Below are 18777 nucleotides of genomic sequence, written 5' to 3'. Positions count from 1 at the left end.
AAGTTTGAGCGCAATCGGACAACGTTTACCCACCGCGCAACGCGATAAACCATTTGGTCGCGTATAGGGACTCCCCCACCTCCAGCACCTTACAGACGCTGCAGTGGCGCCATCTGTTTTCAGAACTCGTTCCAAATTTCAGAGAATGTTGCTGTTGACCAACTGCACCTCTGTGCATGGTTGGGGTCGCGACCCCGCCGCGTGCGACTCGCCCACAGCGCCCAAAGGGCCTAAAATGCTTTTTTGAGGGGGGGAGGGGGAAGGAGGTTCACCGCCCCAAAATTTTCGTATGGCCCATCTGTCCTGGTGTGGCATCGTGCGATACAGCCAGTCCAAACCATAAGCGGTCTAGAACCTCATGGAGGAAATAGGGAGAAACGTAAAAAACGCCTGGGATGTAGGCAAATGCCCCTGTGAGATAGGCATGTTGGCGCAATTTGTCTCCCAATTAACCTACCTCCCAGGCGTTTTTTTTCGTTTCTCCCTATTTCCTCCATGAGGTTCTAGACCGCTTATGGTTTGGACTGGCTGTATCGCACGATGCCACCCAGGACAGATGGGCCATACGAAAATTTTGGGGCGGTGAACCTCCTTCCCCCTCCCCCCCTCAAAAAAGCATTTTAGGCCCTTTGGGCGCTGTGGGCGAGTCGCACGCGGCGGGGTCGCGACCCCAACCATGCACAGAGGTGCAGTTGGTCAACAGCAACATTCTCTGAAATTTGGAACGAGTTCTGAAAACAGATGGCGCCACTGCAGCGTCTGTAAGGTGCTGGAGGTGGGGGAGTCCCTATACGCGACCAAATGGTTTATCGCGTTGCGCGGTGGGTAAACGTTTTTCCGATTGCGCTCAAACTTTGGATTTGTCTACAGGGGACCTGGATGCACTAAAAATTTACTTACCCGGGAAAAACTATTTTTTTTGAAACAGCCTAACGCTACGGGCTCTCAAGGTAGCTTAATTTCACTATTTTCACTCGAGATTTGAGCATATCAGCGCCGTTCGAAGTAGACCATCGGCGATTTCGCTCCTCTCTGGTTGAAATGGTGCCTACCCATTTGTCAACTCTCCCACAAAATGCCAGCTATCTCAGGCAACTTTAGAGGAACTGTGAACAATTGAAGTTTTGGGTCATTTTACCACTGCACTGAAAATCCTCACTCTGAGGGGTGAGACCGGGTGTATCACCGAAAAAAACGGTCGTACACGCATGTATCGCCGAATAAAAGGTCGTACACGAATGTATCACCGAGAAAAAGGTCGTAGACCGGAAGGATTCCTGAAAAAGTAAGCACCAAAAAAACTACTAGGAGTGCTTCCTGCTCAAAACCACCACCGTATTCAGAATCAGCACGGTCTGTTTACCATATGAACGAATTTCGGTGGTGAAAAAGTGAGGGGCTGAGTGTGCGAGTGGAAGTTGTGTGTGAAATCGGTGGGTTGTAACAATTGGTGTAATTTCCGTATGCCCTCTCGCTCATCGTCTATTGGGTTTTGAAAGACATCCTACACGTGAAAAGATGTGTCTTGACGTCGAACTAGTGTGCCAAACTTATGGCATATTTCTGTGGCGATATGCAGTTGCAGTGAGCCAGAAACACCTGTTTGTAATTTCCGTGAAGCGTAATTTCCGTCATATTTTCAGTTAATTTCTTCATATTTTATAGGGGGAGGAAACGAAAGTCAACTTTTAGCTCGCCCACGCTCAGAGTGTCTTCCTGGGGTTCAATTGATGCGATCTAGGCCAAATTCCGGCCGAACAAGCAGGATTGATTACTTGACTTTCTTAGGTGGCTAAAACGGCCCCTACGCACGGAATCACCCGGCTATGACGTCAGGTTTCGACGCTACGGGCTCTCAAAGTAGCTTAATTTCACTATTTTCACTCGAGATTTGAGCATATCAGCGCCGTTCGAAGTAGACCATCGGCGATTTCGCTCCTCTCTGGTTTAAATGGTGCCCCACAACGTCAAAATATTTTCTCCACGAGAAAGTCCCGAAGCCTCAAGACAGTCTCAAGGGCAACCATTTTATCCGTCACGGTAAAAAATGTCTTGATGCACCATGTTTTAAAAGCGTTTCAAGAGGTGTATCACCGAAAAAAAGGTGAGACATCAGCGAGATTGACCCTTAATTTCATGGGGAAGTATTACCCTTTTTTCAGTGATACATTCGTGTACGACTTTTTTCTCGGTGATACATTTGTGTACGACCTTTTATTCGGCGATACATGCGTGTACGACCGTTTTTTTCGGTGATACACCCGGTCTCACCCCTCAGAGTGAGATGTATCACAATTTGATTATCAGTGCAGTGGTAAAATGACCCAAAACTTCAATTGTTCACAGTTCCTCTAAAGTTGCCTGAGAATGCTGGCATTTTGTGGGAGAGTTGACTAATGGGTAGGCACCATCTAAACCAGAGAGAAGCGAAACCGCCGATGGTCTACTTCGAACGGCGCTGATATGCTTAAATCTCGAGTGAAAATAGTGAAATTAAGCTACTTTGAGAGCCCGTAGCGTCGAAACCCGACGTCATAGCCTCGTGCGACACAGTAGTATTATTAATTTGACAGAAACGACGGCGCACATAACGGTGCACAAGATGTTTATAATAGTATTGACCTGAAATAAAATTTTAATTATGCACTCTTAAAAGCCTACGAAGCATTTGCTTCATAACCACAAAGTAAATGAACGCATTGTATTAAATTGCTTCGTACTTCGTAGATTTTACAATGCTTTCATTTTCTTCGTATTACAAAGCGGTTCTTCGTAGAGTTTTTTCTGTGTGTAACTACTACGGTTTCACAAATGTTCGTTACTAACCTCAGTTTCTCCCCATGCATAATGCTCCACTAAAAACGTAATGGTCGGACACATGGCCAAATTATGGCGTGACAAAAAGTCACGCCAAAAACTGGCGTGACACGAAATTCACGCCGATGAACGGCGTGACATGTGAGTCACGCCCTTATTTGGCGTGACTGACAACGCGTTTTATGAGAGAAGTCATGCCAAAATTCGGCATGACAAGAAATTCGCACCAAAAATTGGCGTGAATATTTGAGTCACGCCGATTTTGGGCGTGTCTTTTCTGGCATGCCGTCTTTTGACGTGACACTTTATTCACGCCCCTGCAGCGGCACGAAGTCACGCCGGTAGATTTTCAGTGTTGGTAGCACCTGGACTGGAGTCCACTACCGGGTGCCGCACGTCACGTAGGGTGCCATGTTTGGACCCGCCGCTCTCAAAATCATAGGAATGGACACCCCGTGCATCGTTGTGCGCGTTAGTGACGTCGATAAGAGTGACTTCCGGTTGCCTGAGGTCACTTCCGGTACCACGACTGGTCTCGCCGACCTCGAAAACATATATATAGACACCTCGCATGGCTCTGTTTTCGTTCAAAGCGTTAAACAGCAAGAAATCGGCCATTTTTTCAAAATGGCGGATTTTGACAGACTTCCGGTTGTCGGAAAGCATTTCCGGGATCATATTCGGATTCCTTGGGTCAAAATCATTCGGAATCGACACCCAGTTTGGGTCTGTAGCTAAAATGAGGTCCGTTCGAAATTTTAACGTTAAATTTCCCCCACCCCCCTTAAAAATCTACCCTAAGGGACAAAATTGAGTGTTACATGGATCAAATCGACCTAATGGGTCTTAGGAACAATTGTGCCAAGTGGCACCTTGGTATCACGATTTGCAGTTTATTTCAAGAATCGGTGATGTGCCGCTAGCACTATTGGGGAAACTGGGCTTTTCCCCTATGCATGTTTGCGGCCCACAACCTCCTAAAACTGCAATTTTTTGAATTTCGGAATGCGGTTTTCGCCATTCGACGCAGAAAAGAATGGTCTATAGTATAAACTAATAAAAAAAAGTTGCAATTTTTGATCATTTTGGAGTGATGTCCCCCCTTAAATTATCTTAATTTTTGCGCCCGTGAGAGTGGCACAAAGGTACAAAAATGGTGTTTTGGACGTGTTTTTTCGGATTATAAATGCGTCTTTTGACGTATTTTAGTTCAGTTTGCGCTTATATGTTCCTCTTTTCATCTGCGTTTGGGTGGTTCAAGGGTTTTGTAATAGAAGTTCAAGTGCAAAACCAGAACGTTTACAATTGGTCAAAAATATGCAAAAATAATTTCCTTTTTAGCAACTTCAAAAATGTGCACAAGCCAAAGTAATCGGAATTTCGGGGTGGGGTTTGCGGCATTCGACTCGGGATGAATAGCAGAAAAAGAAGATAAAATAAAAGAGAAGGCAAAAATTTGTCGATTTTCACTGGTGTGAAACCCGGTCCTCTAGGGCGCAGTTTTTGAGCTACAGCGGGGAGATTTAGCGTGGAAGCTCCTACGACATGCCGCTATGGTGGGTAGCAAAATAATTTGCATTGGTCAATTTTTTTAATTTTTTAAACGTTCGTAATTGAACAATTTCGACCAAAAAAATTCAACAATTTTTTTTGGTATGTCACAAATACATCTAAATATGTTTTTTTAAGTGTGATTGAGGTACCTACCATAGCCAGACATCTCAGGAAGTCTGCCACAAAATTTCGTTGTTCTAGGTCAATCCGTTTGGCGTCCAGCGCTGCAACCGTGCGAAATGGACTAACCTAACATTTAAAAATGCGTTTTCAACGAAAGCGCTGAACTGCCCTGGCGGATTGACTTAGTGTTGTTTTGTATTTTATCTGTTAAAATATGAACAATTTTTCTCTCTCCGTTTGGTTTTTGTGGCGTTTTTACAAAAGCACTGTTTTTGGAGTGATGTCCCCCCTTAATGCGGTTTGCGGCAAAATGTTCGTTACACTTGCGTCTATGGTCTGAACCTCGGAAATGGCTATCCCATAAATAGGACGTGTGCTGCAGCTATGAAAGCGCATAAAAATTGGTTAAAAAATGTGTTTCTATTTTTGCCTTCTGAAAAAACAAATTCAAAACCTTTCTTTTAGCATGCCCGTGGTTCAGACCATAGCCACATGTGTCCTGTTGAGAAATTTTCAAATCCCGTGCGCGAATAGGGATGCTAAATTACCGGTAAAATTCAACGTTACGTAAAAAACGGTAATTTACCGTAATTTACCGTAAAATTGGTAATTTTCGGTAAAATTCGAGTTTTTGGCTGATTTATCAAATTTCATGTTTTCAATGTATTTAAAGTGTAAAAAGGGGTTATTTTTATTGATATGACAGTAAATTGACAAAATTTACAAATCAGCAGATAGGGTCAATATTTATTAACTGATCAACCAATTTCAATTTTACAAGAAACCCACTGAGATTCCAAACGCTATGAGTATAGCACGTATGGTGCAATGCATTGAGATATCGCACCATACGTGCAATGCCATAGCCATATGCATGGGAATGGGAAGGCAATGCAAAAGCATTGCACAAATTGACGCTATACTTAAAGCGTTTGGATTCTCAGTGCCGTCGTACACAAAGATCGACGAGCAAAGCAGCGGTGTATTCCCCTTCAGCAGGCACAGTCTTCTTGCTAGAACTATCTAGCCAAAGCTCCTATGTGGACTGTCTCACAAGGCCCTGGTGGTGAAGGGCGGTCAGTTTGAATCCGTTACGATGATAATATGTTACACTTTGCTTCTATTTGAGTCCCGAGTTCATTTAATTTACGAAAACAACTATATGGCCAAAAATTGAATTTTACCGTTAATTACCGGATTTTCGACGTCGCGGTAAATTACGGTAAATTACCGTTATTTACCGGTAATTACCGGTAATATTACCGTCCTTCGCATCCCTATGCGCGAAGCTCAATCCAGAGAGGCGGAATCGTGGCAGGAGTGAAGCAAGGTCGTTGAAAAATGAAGTGCACTGGCGCCTCATCTTGCTATCGCCACCTCGCTCTCCCATACTGATTTTCCTTTTTTTTTGACATAATTTTGAGCCGAGAATAAAATATCCATCGAATACATCGGTTACTTTTCTCAGAATGATCGTTTTTCGAAACCTCTGCATTTTCACTGGTGTGCCCCCTTAAAGGTGTATGAAGTTTGATCGGGACTTCCGACAGTTTTCTGACATTCTGATAAAATTTACACGAGTAAATTTTCTACTGAGAAATGCCGTACACCCGTACGGACACAATACCAAGCCAATTCTCAGTACTTTACGGTACAAATCTATCATAATAGGCATTTGTTCGTGAAGAAACTGGTCATAAGTTACTAAGAACTCTTGACCATTGGTTACTACCTTTGTTGTGCTGTCATAATAATATAAAGTTTTTTGTTCATATCATGTTAGAAAGAAAAAGCTCAGTAGAATTTTGGGAGTGTAACAATGCATTCACAAAATGGAAGCTATCGCAGTCCGAGACGACTCGTTTTTTGACGAAACTTTGACCACATAGTCACGAACACATGAACCGGACATCACTGCAAAGCCAGTGGTAAGTTTTCTTCCATGAAATTGGCACGCTGTTTGGAATGCCAAAAATTGGAACGCGTGGTGCGTAGCCCGGAAAAACTCTCCGGCTTGCCAAAATTTGGCAGGCTTTTGAAGCTTGCAGGTCGAAGCGCGCCTAACTTTGGCAATGAAAACGTCTTGCCAAATTAGTGGCAAGTAAACTTACCGCTGGGTCATTCCACGTCAAGTCGACAAGGCCTCTGCCACCATGGTCACCGAATTGATTCTTCTTTTCAGGGTTTGTTACCCCCATGGTACTAGTTCATGACCGGTACAAAGTTTTTCGAATGTGGCCCCAGGGGCTGAGATATAGCAAAAAACTTTTTTCTCAAATTGCTGCACCAGTGCAACTTTGAAGGTTCATAGCGTCGCTAATATGCATCGTAGACCAAATCCGAGACCAGATTTGGAAAGGGGAAGAAAAATCAAATCTACTGGTGAAAAAAAACTTTTTTTTGAAATTTTTTTTTACTTTTAAACTTTTACTAAATTTTAAAATTTGCACAGTTTCCAAGTACCTTAACCAAATTTGGCTCCCGTTGGCTTAAAACTTAGCTTGGACCCTCCTCTAATCGAAACAGTCAACCACAAAATACGTTTTGCGCCGTTCTCGAGAACGAACCATTTCCGTGGACCTCTGCAACACTCTACTTCACTGTAAAACGGTATTTAGCCCACCCAGTTTGGGCTGGGCACCCTGGGCGCCCTGCCCGATCGAACCCTGGCTCCGGATCCCGTTTCCAGTGTGTGTAGCGCCCCTTCCAGATAGGCAGCCCATCGTGCCGCGCCGCACTGGGACCCTGCGGGTTGCCTACCCACCAGGCGCTCCAAGCGAATCGACACATATTTCCCCCGTCCGCCTCCCTCTGCTGACTTCCACTCCACGGCCTATTCCTTGAGTGAAATTCGATTTCAGAAGTGCAATCTCCCCGTATGGTATACTAAAGGCCCGAGTGGTAGCGCCCTGGTCGGCACAGACCTACGGTCGGAGGGAATGCCACTTGTGTTTGCACCCGAGCGTCGTTCGGGTGCTTTCGGGTTTTCGGTGCCGAGGCTTGCGGTTGGTTGTGGGCTGTGTTGTTGTTGTTGTTATTTGTTGCTGTATGTTGTTGTATGTTGTTGTCCGCTGGACATTGTGCCTTCACCTCAACTTATATCAAGTAATACAGCATAACATGAATTACTTGTTGTACTTTTGTGTTTGTGTTTCTGACCACTTTTGCTTTCCCACAGATTAAAAAGGCTTGCCTGCTCGGACTGTTTAGTTGTTAGTTGTCTGAAGTTGTTTAATGTTTATTTAGAGGTTAGTAGCGTGATCTGGAGTATCTGTTCCTATAACTTCTGTGTGAATGGCATTTATCAATTAGTTTCCTTATTGTCATAAAAGTCATTTTATTTCAATTAATTTTTTAAATTTCTTTATGAGTTATAATAATTTTTTTTCAGATGAAGTGCTTTCTGAAGGAAACTGCGTTGGGAAAGCAATGCTCTAAGCGGCTATTAAAGAGATCTCAATTTAGTGACGAGGACCTCAAGCTGTTACGTTTGAGATCTGGCTGCAAAAATACTGTCAAGTCTGTGTGTGAAGAACACTGTTCCCAGTTTTTGATTGCTTATGCAAATCACCAAAGAGCTTGCTGCGACCCTCTCCAGTTGCACTTGGAGACGTCAACACAAGGACCACCTTCAAAGAAGAGAAAGAAATCTCCAGTTCTTAAAGAAATATCTTTGCAATCAAGAAGTGTTGGAAAAGAGCTTGGCTTAAGTCTCATACCAGGAAAAAAAAATATGTCTCACTTGTCATGTTAAATTGTATGGTAAATCAGCTGAACAGAAGAAAGAGTCAGAGGCGGCACTGGCATTGGGTCAAGAACCTGTCTTCAACCGTTATGAGTCCTCTCAAAGTGTTCACTCCAGTCAAGTGTCGACACTATCAGGACAAAGTCATAACAATTTTGTTGTTACTGACATAACTGATAAGACTTTTCAATCAACTCCATTGACTGGTTTAAATTTGTGCTTGGAGAGCCAAGGATTATCTACAATTGATTTGCGTAGATTAAAAAGGCAAGCACCTTACCGGGATGAGATCTTAACACTAGAACCGCTGACTTTTTCGTATACCTAGAACCGCGGAAGGGGTCATTTTGACCCCCCCATTTTTTCTGCCCGTATTTTTTATATTTTGCTCATGTTATGGGCCCTTAACGATGTAAAATGATGTATCTGAGATCAACAATGATATTTTGAATTATATAGGGCCTTAAAAGGCCAAAGGTAGGCAACCCGCAAGGCACGAATAACCTGTTTTGCTCAGTTTCTACCATTTTTGGCCCGTCCCGTGTATTTTTTTGTTAAAAAAATGACGGAGGGACGGAGTGTGATCCATGCTGTGCGTCCGTCCGTTCGTTCGCCCGTCTGAGGACTTCCCGTGGTCCGATCTTGACCAAATTTGATATGCAGCCTCCTTGGGTGACCCTTAAGAACCGCCCGCTGGCAGCAAATCCGATCCGAGCCCCGGGGGCGCTGCTGCAGGTGCATCATGGTCTACCTTAGGTCGAGGAGGATTTCGGCAACGGATACAGCTAGAAGAGCATGAAGGGAAATTTTTGGAATCGGGGCGACGAGAAAAAACCAACGGTGCCAGTTTCAAGCGAATCGGAGAGGTTTGAACCCGGGTTCAAATCTTAGTGGGGTACATTTAGAACATTCTTTTTATTCGGGTTTTTGCATTGTTGTTGATGTGTATGAGGGTGCTGATCTATTTTATGCTGATCTATGCAGATCTAAAAACATCTATTTTGACCCCAGACTCAGGTTCAAGTCCCGTCCGGATTAAAAAAAAGGTGAAATTAGTACATTCCTCAATGCACGGGACGGGCCAAAGTTGCCGATGTGTATCGCAACTTTTCCTGTTATTCAGTGTGGGGATGGGTACAAAGCGACGTAGACTTTTTAACCAGGTGACACCTTTACACTTGAAACGTATCTAAAACTATTAGACACATAAAGGTGTTAGGGTGCTTTTACTGCTGAGTCCAGAAACCACGCGGTATCTTAACAATAATACAACAATATTAGAGTGGTGGCTGCCGGGCGGGATCGTGAGTGTCGCATGGCATGCAGTCTGCGTGAAGCATCGACAATACCTCGAGGGTACAGCGCGAGTGGCACCGGCCAACAATCCCATGTCCCCGGGTACAGCGCGCACAGAACAGCAACAATGTCTCACGGTTCGGCCGGTGCAAGCCACAGCTCGGCTCGCACCGACGTTGGCCAGCTCGCTTAGGTCCATGTATATTATTGGGCTATCTATTTATTTCATACACAGTTATAAAAAAGCCCGAACTGCTACCTCGAAGAAAACCAAATCATCTGCTTTCATTGACGTTCGTTGAATGAGATTTTTTTATTCTACAGATACCTTACGCGGAACACACGCATCTTGCATACATTTAGGCGTTTGCTCGGCGGGTCGCCTATGCCGTTGGCCGGCCAAGTTAGGTCTCCCAGGGCAGTCCATAGCACTCCCAAATGATTCACCACTAAAATTGACGCTTGTGACGCTTTTTTATAGCCAAAATTCGAACTTCCTGAGTGCAAACAATACAGGGGTCAAAATGACCCCTGCCGCGGTTCTAGGTATATTGTTGTCCTACGCCCACCAAAATGGTCCGACAGCGCCGAAATTTCACTCAAATGTTCTTTTCTGGTATTAATAAAAAGTCAAAAAGCCCCAAATCCGAGAAGAAAAAAATAAGTAAGAAAAATTTATGACGAAAATTAAAAGGGGTCAAATTGACCCCCTCCGCGGTTCTAGTGTCACATGAAGACTGCCATAGAGATAATTTCAGGTTCGTCCTTTTGTGAAAGTGCAGACCTGTTACTGTACAAACAAATGATTCTCCAGCTTCAAGAGTATATTTCAAATACCAATGAGAAAAGCAAGAAAATAATGGCACTTACTGTTTTACCGAAATCCATGAGTATTTCCAACATCAGAGGAACATTTAATGTCTCCAACCATCCAGCTCGAAAAGCTCGAGCTCTTGCAGAGACAAATGGAATTTTTTCAGAGCCGGGAAATAAAATAGGACATATTCTGTCTCCAGAGACAGCCCAACTAGTCAAAGTGTTCTACATGAGGGATGAAATTAGCCGTCCGCTTCCTGGCAGAAAAGATGTTGTCCACATAACAATTCGTCATGAAGATGGGAGAAGAGAGAAGGTTGAAGAAAGAAAGCGACTTGTTCTGGGGACTCTTGGGAGTCTTCATAAAAAATTCACTGAAGAGCATCCTGACAACAAGATATCTCTTGGTAAATTCTGTGAATTAAGACCCAAACAGTGTGTGTTGGCTGGTCGTGCAGGCACCCATGTGGTTTGTGTCTGCACTTATCATGAGAACCCCAACCTTATGTTTGAACATGGCCACCTGAAGTGTGATTCTTTGGAAGCTGTGCGGGATTGCAGAGCGCTCTTGTTGTGTGAAAATCCCACAAGGGAGTGCTTTCTTCGTACCTGCTCTCAATGTCCAGATTCCCTGAAGCTACAAGAAATCTTGGAAGTCCATCTAGATTCTGAATTTGTGGAAAATGTAACTTACAATCAATGGGAGTCTACTGACAGAAGTAATCTCATCACCCTTACTAAGAAAGTAGAGGATTTCATTGAAGATTTTGTGGACCAAATTAATACTCTCATACCTCATGATTACATTTACAAGGAGCAGGTGGATTTTATAAAGAAGAAAATAGAAAATCTGGCTGAAGGAGAGGTCCTTGTTCAGGGCGACTTTGGAGAAAATTTCTCATTCGTTATTCAAAGAGCTTCTCAAAGTTCTTATTTTGATACACCTCAAGCAACGATACACCCATTTGTAATTTATTACAAAGAAGATGGACAGCTGAAGCATCACTGTTTTGTCATCATCTCTGACCACATGATCCATAATACTGCTGCAGTCCATGTGTTTCAAAGAAAATTAATTAACCATATGACCAATGATTTAAATCTGAAGTTAACCTAAATCTATTATGTATCAGACGGTTGCGCTGCTCAATACAAAAACAAGAAAGCAGCGGCCAACCTTTTCTTCCACAAGCTGGATTTTGGAATGGTGGCAGAGTGGCACTTCACAGCAAGTGCTCATGGAAAATCAGCCTGTGATGGTGCCACGGGAAGGATTAAGAGTCTTGTCTACCAGCACTGCCTTCGAGTAATTGCAGCTGGAGAACAAATCACCACCCCACACGCAATGTATCTTTGGGTCAAAGAGAACATTAAGGGGATGACGTTTCATTACGTCTCCTCCGAAGAGGTGGCAGCAAATGAGACTAAACTAATGGTAAGATAGTACTATTTTTAAATCAATGGTATTTTACGTAATTAAAAATAATAATCAAAACATTTTTTTTCTCTTAGGTTCGCTTTGCTACTGCTCTTGATATAGATGGCATCCAGTCACATCACGCCCTCATTCCATGTGAAGATGCGCCATACATCATGATGAAGGTTGTATCCAATGACACAGCGTTCACCTTAAGAAAAATTTCCACCAAAGAATGTAAACTACATTTCAATGATGTACGAGGCTTCATCTTGTACAGTGAAAATAGTTCTGATATCAAGCTGGGCTCTGTTTGTGACCATGACATACTCAATGACAGTTTTACTGTCCAAATTTTGTCTCCCACCAGGGGCGGACTGGGACCCAAACGGCCCGAGCGGGAAATTCATCGGACGGCCCCTACCCACAAGCGCCCCCCCCCCTCCCCGGCCGGTCTTCCCCATGTTTTCATGCCAAAGCAGTGTTCTGCTGAGAGGTGGTTTGGATGTGCCCCTTATTTTGGTATACATTATATAAATATGTATTTTAAGGGCATAAAGAGAGAGATCACACATTACAATGGTACATATTGCATATTAACCCACCCTCGCTCAGCACAGTATAATAGAGGTCCGAAAATGCAAAAAAAAAAAAAAAGAATTTTCTGTGCTTAAACTACTTTTTCTCAGATGTAACGATAAAAAATGAAGTTTCACGAAATGTGAGGTAAAGGGGGCAGCTTAAACCTTACCAAAGTTACAAAACACGGCCTTTTTTTCGGACTAGTTCGAGTTAATTTCCTTCAAATATGGATTTGGGCGGCCCAACTCTTTTCGGCACAGTTTAGAGTATTCTGTACAAAATGAGACCTCTCCGGGCCGACCTGTTTACGGTGGGGAAAAGAAAGATATGTGCCTTCAAAGATAAAAAGACAACAAAAACGGTACAGCATGTTTTTTTTTCGACTAAATTCAATTAGGAAGTTGAATTTTTGATTTGTTGAAATTGTTTTGCCGTTTTTCGATCCATTAGCACTATATCATCAGTTCCAGGTCGGACAACGGCTCAAAACGAAAGTTTTGAAAAGAATTTTACAATATTCAAAGTTTGCCGAAAACATAGGCCTACTGAAACTATTCGAATGAAAAGTCGTCTTTTGATCTTGTCTACATTTCCTCCGTTCTGCAGGTCGGAGAGGTCTCTTTTTGTAGAGAATACTCCAAACAAAAGTGTCGATAAGAGCTTCACTGAGAATGAATGGGTCACCACCATCACCCTTTACATGGGTGATGCAACTTCGTTGCTCAATTTTGAGTGACGAAAAATTCATCACCCGAAATTTGGTAACAGGCGTTTGGTCGCCCAAATTTGGGTAACGCCGTCGACGACGCCGTGAGGTCCGCGATAGACGTCCCCGGGGCACCACGTTGACCAGAGGCCTCAACGCCACATTGGGGCATCGTGGTGGCCCCGGAAGAGCGTCGTCGGGGACCTCAGCGCGTCGCCGACGACGTTACCCAAATTTGGGCGACGATTTTATGACTGCCCAAAATTTGGTCACCGTGGCCTCGTCACCCAAGGGCTACGATGCGTGCATTACCCAATGAAAGGGCGATGGTGGTGACTCTTTCATTCTCAGTGTTGGCTGCCCAAAATCATAATTGCTGGAATTAAACTCTAACAGTCGAAAAAAAACGTGTGTTGTCTGAGGTGGCTGCCCACCTTTACTCCCTTAACCCCAAATCTTCAAAAACTTCATTTTGCATCGTTTTAAATTGATAACAGTGGTTTGAGAACTAAGTCTTTTTTCTCGCACTTTCTCGGCCTGTTTTTGCACTGTGCCGCTGTCTTTACACCCTCCCAAGTGAGGCTGAAGCTAACGGCCGTGGCCCGAGCTGTTGACTAATTCCTCTGAGGAGCGAAAGCCCACTCGGAGAGACCGATGGCCTGTCATAGTGCACAGTGCGGAACCGGAATCACTCTCAGGACACGCAGGCCGAGACGCAGGCAGCCCGCGGCATGCCCTTCTCGTGTCCACGGCCGACCCGACCCTGCAGCCCTGCTTTGGCCCGCGGCGGCCCACGGCGGCCCACGACGGCCCACGGCTTGCGGCCCGCGGCCCTTCCGGGCCTGCGGCCCGGGCGGGAATACTAAACCCGCCCGCCCGGGCCAGTCCGCCCCTGTCTCCCACTGAAAAAAACTACACATATGTTTTTACTGACAAAAATGAGGAGGTGTATTTGCAAGACATTCTTTGTCTTGTAACTCCGTACTTCCAGAAAAATGGCACTGTTGTTAAACTTTTTGCAAAAGAATGGAAGGCAGCTCAGGTAAAATTAGCAGAGATGGCTTGACATGGCTTCAATATTTTGAATCAAAATTGCAATAAAATTTTCATTTCATGTTACAAACTTGTCTGCTTTTATCCCCTCCATCCGACATCCAGTAGACTTGCCAAGCTCCGGCTTAGAGTATACTGCCAGCAGAGGGGGGAAATATGTGTCGATTCGCTTGGAGCGCAGCCCTTGATGGTAATAATAATGGTGGGTAGGCAACCCGCAGGGTCCCAGTGCGGCGCGGCACGATGGGCTGCCTATCTGGAAGGGGCGCTGCACACACTGGAAACGGGATCCGGAGCCAGGGTTCGATCGGGCAGGGCGCCCAGGGTGCCCAGCCCAAACTGGGTGGGCTAAATACCGTTTTACAGTGAAGTAGAGTGTTGCAGAGGTCCACGGAAATGGTTCGTTCTCGAGAACGGCGCAAAACGTATTTTGTGGTTGACTGTTTCGATTAGAGGAGGGTCCAAGCTAAGTTTTAAGCCAACGGGAGCCAAATGTGGTTAAGGTACTTGGAAACTGTGCAAATTTTAAAATTTAGTAAAAGTTTAAAAGTAAAAAAAAATTTTCAAAAAAAATTTTTTTTTCACCAGTAGATTCGATTTTTCTTCCCCTTTCCAAATCTGGTCTCGGATTTGGTCTACGATGCATATTAGCGACGCTATGAACCTTCAAAGTTGCACTGGTGCAGCAATTTGAGAAAAAAGTTTTTTGATATATCTCAGCCCCTGGGGCCACATTCGAAAAACTTTGTACCGGTCATGAACTAGTACCATGGGGGTAACAAACCCTGAAAAGAAGAATCAATTCGGTGACCATGGTGGCAGAGGCCTTGTCGACTTGACGTGGAATGACCCCGCTGTCTTTGCAGTTAACATTGCGAATGTGTTCGGGCGTTTCTTCAGGCGCATCGCTAAGCGTTCACTCTCACTCCAAGTACATGACATCACGTTGAAACGAACGTTACAAAATGTCACGTTCGTTTGAGCATTGTGTCATATTGGTTTGAATGTGAACAAGCTACCAATTTTTGGCCGATTCACATCCAAACAAATGTGACACAATGCTTAAACAAACGCAACATTTTGTCATGTTCGTTTTAACGTGATGTCACGCTCCTGGAATGAGAGTGTTGTAAACACTGTACCTGTTCCCGAGGTCCGTAACGCGTTTGCGTCTTGGAGCTCCCGAGGGGGCTGGAGGGAGAATGCCTTGTCCATGAACATCCCGCGACCCTGCGCGGCCTTGAAGACCTACTTTCCTGGCATATCCAAGTACGTCTGGAACAACCTCGAAGGGCCCGGCGGTCACGTCTCGCAAATCCCGGTGCCACCGGTACGGCCGAAGATCTGACTATGTAACTCGTTGCCACAAACAAATATTCCTGCGATGCACCAATGCCGAAAGGGCTGTCGGACCTCAGCCAGCCCACCAGGCAACTTCTCAACACTCCCAAAACAAACGACTGCTTAGATTAAGAAAAAAGTAACTTTTTGAGGGTTTTTTTTAAGAAAATATTTTTTTCATCCAAACTTTTTTTTTCTGTATGCAGAAAAATGTTCTTGCGTCAAGCTTTTTAAAAAAAAAAAACGAAGAAAATTATCAATTAAGAAATCATTTTTGTGTGTGCACACGGTACAAACGGTACCTGGTTTTCCCAGGAAGCCTGTAGGGGCATTCCACGCCGGTTCATCCGGGACCCCAAATTTCACACCTCGGATTTGGGTTCTGGTGACTTTTTCTTGAAGTAATCATCACTAACAACAAAACCATAAAACAGTTTTTCAAAATTTCAATTTGTATGGGAGATATGGCCAAAAGAAAATTTCAAAATCACACATTTAAAAAAAATAGAAAAATTTTTTTTAGAATTTTTTTGTTTGCTTTTTTAATGGTGTGGTGGTCTAAAATAAAGAATGAAAACCCATCTTGGGTCATACGTCTCACCAGTTGGGTAAAAAAGCTGAAAAACATAAAAAAAGTTACGCGTTTTGGATTTCTCAAAAACTGCGTCTCCAGATTTCAACCAAATTTTTTTCTAAGGAAGGCCTAATGGTGCTCTAGGATGCCTCAAAATATTAGGACTGGCAATGGAAAAGGATCTGAGATAAACGACATTTTGTGTTGCGATACTTCAAAAATCAGGAAATATCGACTCGTAAAATACAGTCAAGTTCATACAAAGCAGTTCTGAGACATCAAAAGTTGTTCAGAATTATGAGGTTTGTTTCCAGATGACATGAGAGTCCATAAGGTACAATAAGAACAGTCTTTTTATCCATTGAAATTTTGTGACACTCTTAAATAAAATTTAGACGACCAAATTGTTATCAATGGGTGATGACATGTCAAGGCATGGGTGAGAAGCAGTTTGTCAGGTGTAAGAGCACACCTAGTCAGGTGTAAGGTATGTAAGATAAAAGGTATGTTTAGAGATTTTAAGGCCTAGTAACTGCTTACAAGCATATCTAGGTGTGCACTTCTGACACACTGTTTCTCACCCATGCCTTGATATGTCATCACCCGTTGATAACAGTTTGGTCGTGTAAATTTTATTTAAGAGTGTCACAAAATTTCTATGGATAAAAAGACTGTTCTTATTGTACCTCATGGACTCCCATGTCGTCTGGAAACAAACCTCATAATTCTGAACAACTTTTGATGTCTCAGAACTGCTTTGTATGAACTTGACTGTATCTTACGAGTCGATATTTCCTGATTTTTGAAGTATCGCAACACAAAATGTCGTTTATCTCAGATCCTTTTCCATTGCCAGTCCTAATATTTTGAGGCATCCTAGAGCACCATTAGGCCTTCCTTAGAAAAAAATTTGGTTGAAATCTGGAGACGCAGTTTTTGAGAAATCCAAAACGCGTAACTTTTTTTATGTTTTTCAGCTTTTTTACCCAACTGGTGAGACGTATGACCCAAGATGGGTTTTCATTCTTTATTTTAGACCACCACACCATTAAAAAAGCAAACAAAAAAATTCTAAAAATTTTTTTTATATTTTTTTTAAATGTGTGATTTTGAAATTTTCTTTTGGCCATATCTCCCATACAAATTGAAATTTTGGAAAACTGTTTTATGGTTTTGTTGTTAGTGATGATTACTTCAAGAAAAAATCACCAGAACCCAAATCCGAGGTGTGAAATTTGGGGTCCCGGATGAACCGGCGTGGAATGCCCCTGTATTAAAGACATAGGTGATTTTCCAGGGGGTTCCTGGGAAAACCAGGAACCGTTTTTACCGTGCAGTGGTGCCAAGATATTGCCTAACTGCGCAGGCTGAGATTGTCTCACAGATTTTGACGCACTACGACTGTTGTTCCTTATCGTTCGCCCCTAAACTTCTCTTTTTCAGGGTTCATACAGCATTCGGAACCTGTCCATGAACTTGCAAGACTACCGTTCCACGGGACTGAGATCTATGTTTTACGGAAAATGGCGCATGGACTCTAAAGTGTACGATAAGGACATGTGCTTCATGTGCGTCCGTGTTACCGCTATGGTCAATCCGAAGGCTCCTTCGCGGGCTAGGAGCGGTGCTAGGAGAACCAGTGCCCCGACGAGGTTCCCGGGTTTGGGTCGCAGAATTGCCAAAACCAAACCGATAATAAAAACACATGAACATAAACAACAATCTAGCAAACACTGTTATTCCGCTTGCGATACAGACCGCACTTTCTGCGCAATACAAATTTCATCGCATTTTGTGATGACATTGCTAAAAGAGGTGATGAGTACAGTACCGCAGAATTTTGCAATGATCATTGCAAAAAACTGCAATGAATCCAGATTTTGTGTTGTCATCATCGCAGTTTTTTGCAATAATTCCGATTTTCTTGCAGAATTTTATGCGATAAGAAGTCATTGCATCTCAGGAGCAAAGATTCGTGGGAATCACATTTCGGATATCATCGCACGTTTTGTGTTGAAAGTATCGCAAGTTGGGTAACAGTGAATTTAAAGAAAAACATTTTCTTTGTGTCCCATTCCCAGTGTATGAGCGCTCAAAATGAAACGCGTGGTCACACGCCGGCAGTTAGTCTCTTCATCGCGTGCCGCTGACAGCGCACTGCTACACTTTTGTCGGCGCGGCATTCGGCTCATCGTTCAAGAGCAGGGGAAAAGAGGAGGGAAAAGGGTTTGGGGAGGCCTGCGCGATTCATCGGAAACAATCGCAACTGGGTCATTCCCCCCCGAATCGACGATGGTCTGTTTTTGAGGTCGATGGGTTCGGTCCAAACCACTTTTAATCGATGCATTGGGGCCCCAAAGGAACCCCTCTAAGAGGATTTTTTTTTTTAAAACATTTTTCCCAAGTTTTGGCCAATACCATTTTGGGGAAAATTTTGTGAAATTTAGTGAAAACAGTGCTTTTCATCTTATCCTATAAAAGTGTGATGTGAGACCCCTTTGGCTTATATTTCCATTTCAACTAGCTTAGAGGGGGCCTGAAAACCTTCTCCTCTGACTGAAGGTGAAAAATCAAAAAATTTCCATTTTTTACTTAAGAAAATTTATGAAAAAAAGTGAAAAAGGGCATAAATTTTTTACGTGGTTTGAGAATTTTGACGATACTTTGTCCTAAGATTCACTTTAGGTGACCGCTTAAAAATACAAAAAATTTCATCTGGCAATACGTATCTTCACTGAATCGGGTTTAAAACT

The 18777-nt window shown here is 43.5% G+C and overlaps 1 protein-coding gene across 1 annotated transcript; it reads left to right on the top strand.

Annotated features, from left to right (window-relative positions):
- Positions 1–15186: 15186 nt before the first annotated feature.
- Positions 15187–18125, top strand: LOC117649910. Its single transcript, XM_034393096.1, has 3 exons — positions 15187–15439; positions 17468–17759; positions 18106–18125. Exons 1-3 carry the CDS (start codon positions 15212–15214, stop codon positions 18123–18125), a joined length of 540 nt encoding a protein of 179 aa, XP_034248987.1. The 5' UTR covers positions 15187–15211.
- Positions 18126–18777: the final 652 nt, after the last annotated feature.

The sequence above is a fragment of the Thrips palmi genome, unplaced genomic scaffold, assembly GCF_012932325.1.
Source record: "Thrips palmi isolate BJ-2018 unplaced genomic scaffold, TpBJ-2018v1 HiC_scaffold_4, whole genome shotgun sequence".
Classification (NCBI taxonomy): domain Eukaryota; kingdom Metazoa; phylum Arthropoda; class Insecta; order Thysanoptera; family Thripidae; genus Thrips; species Thrips palmi.
This window is presented reverse-complemented; position numbering and strand designations above follow the sequence as displayed.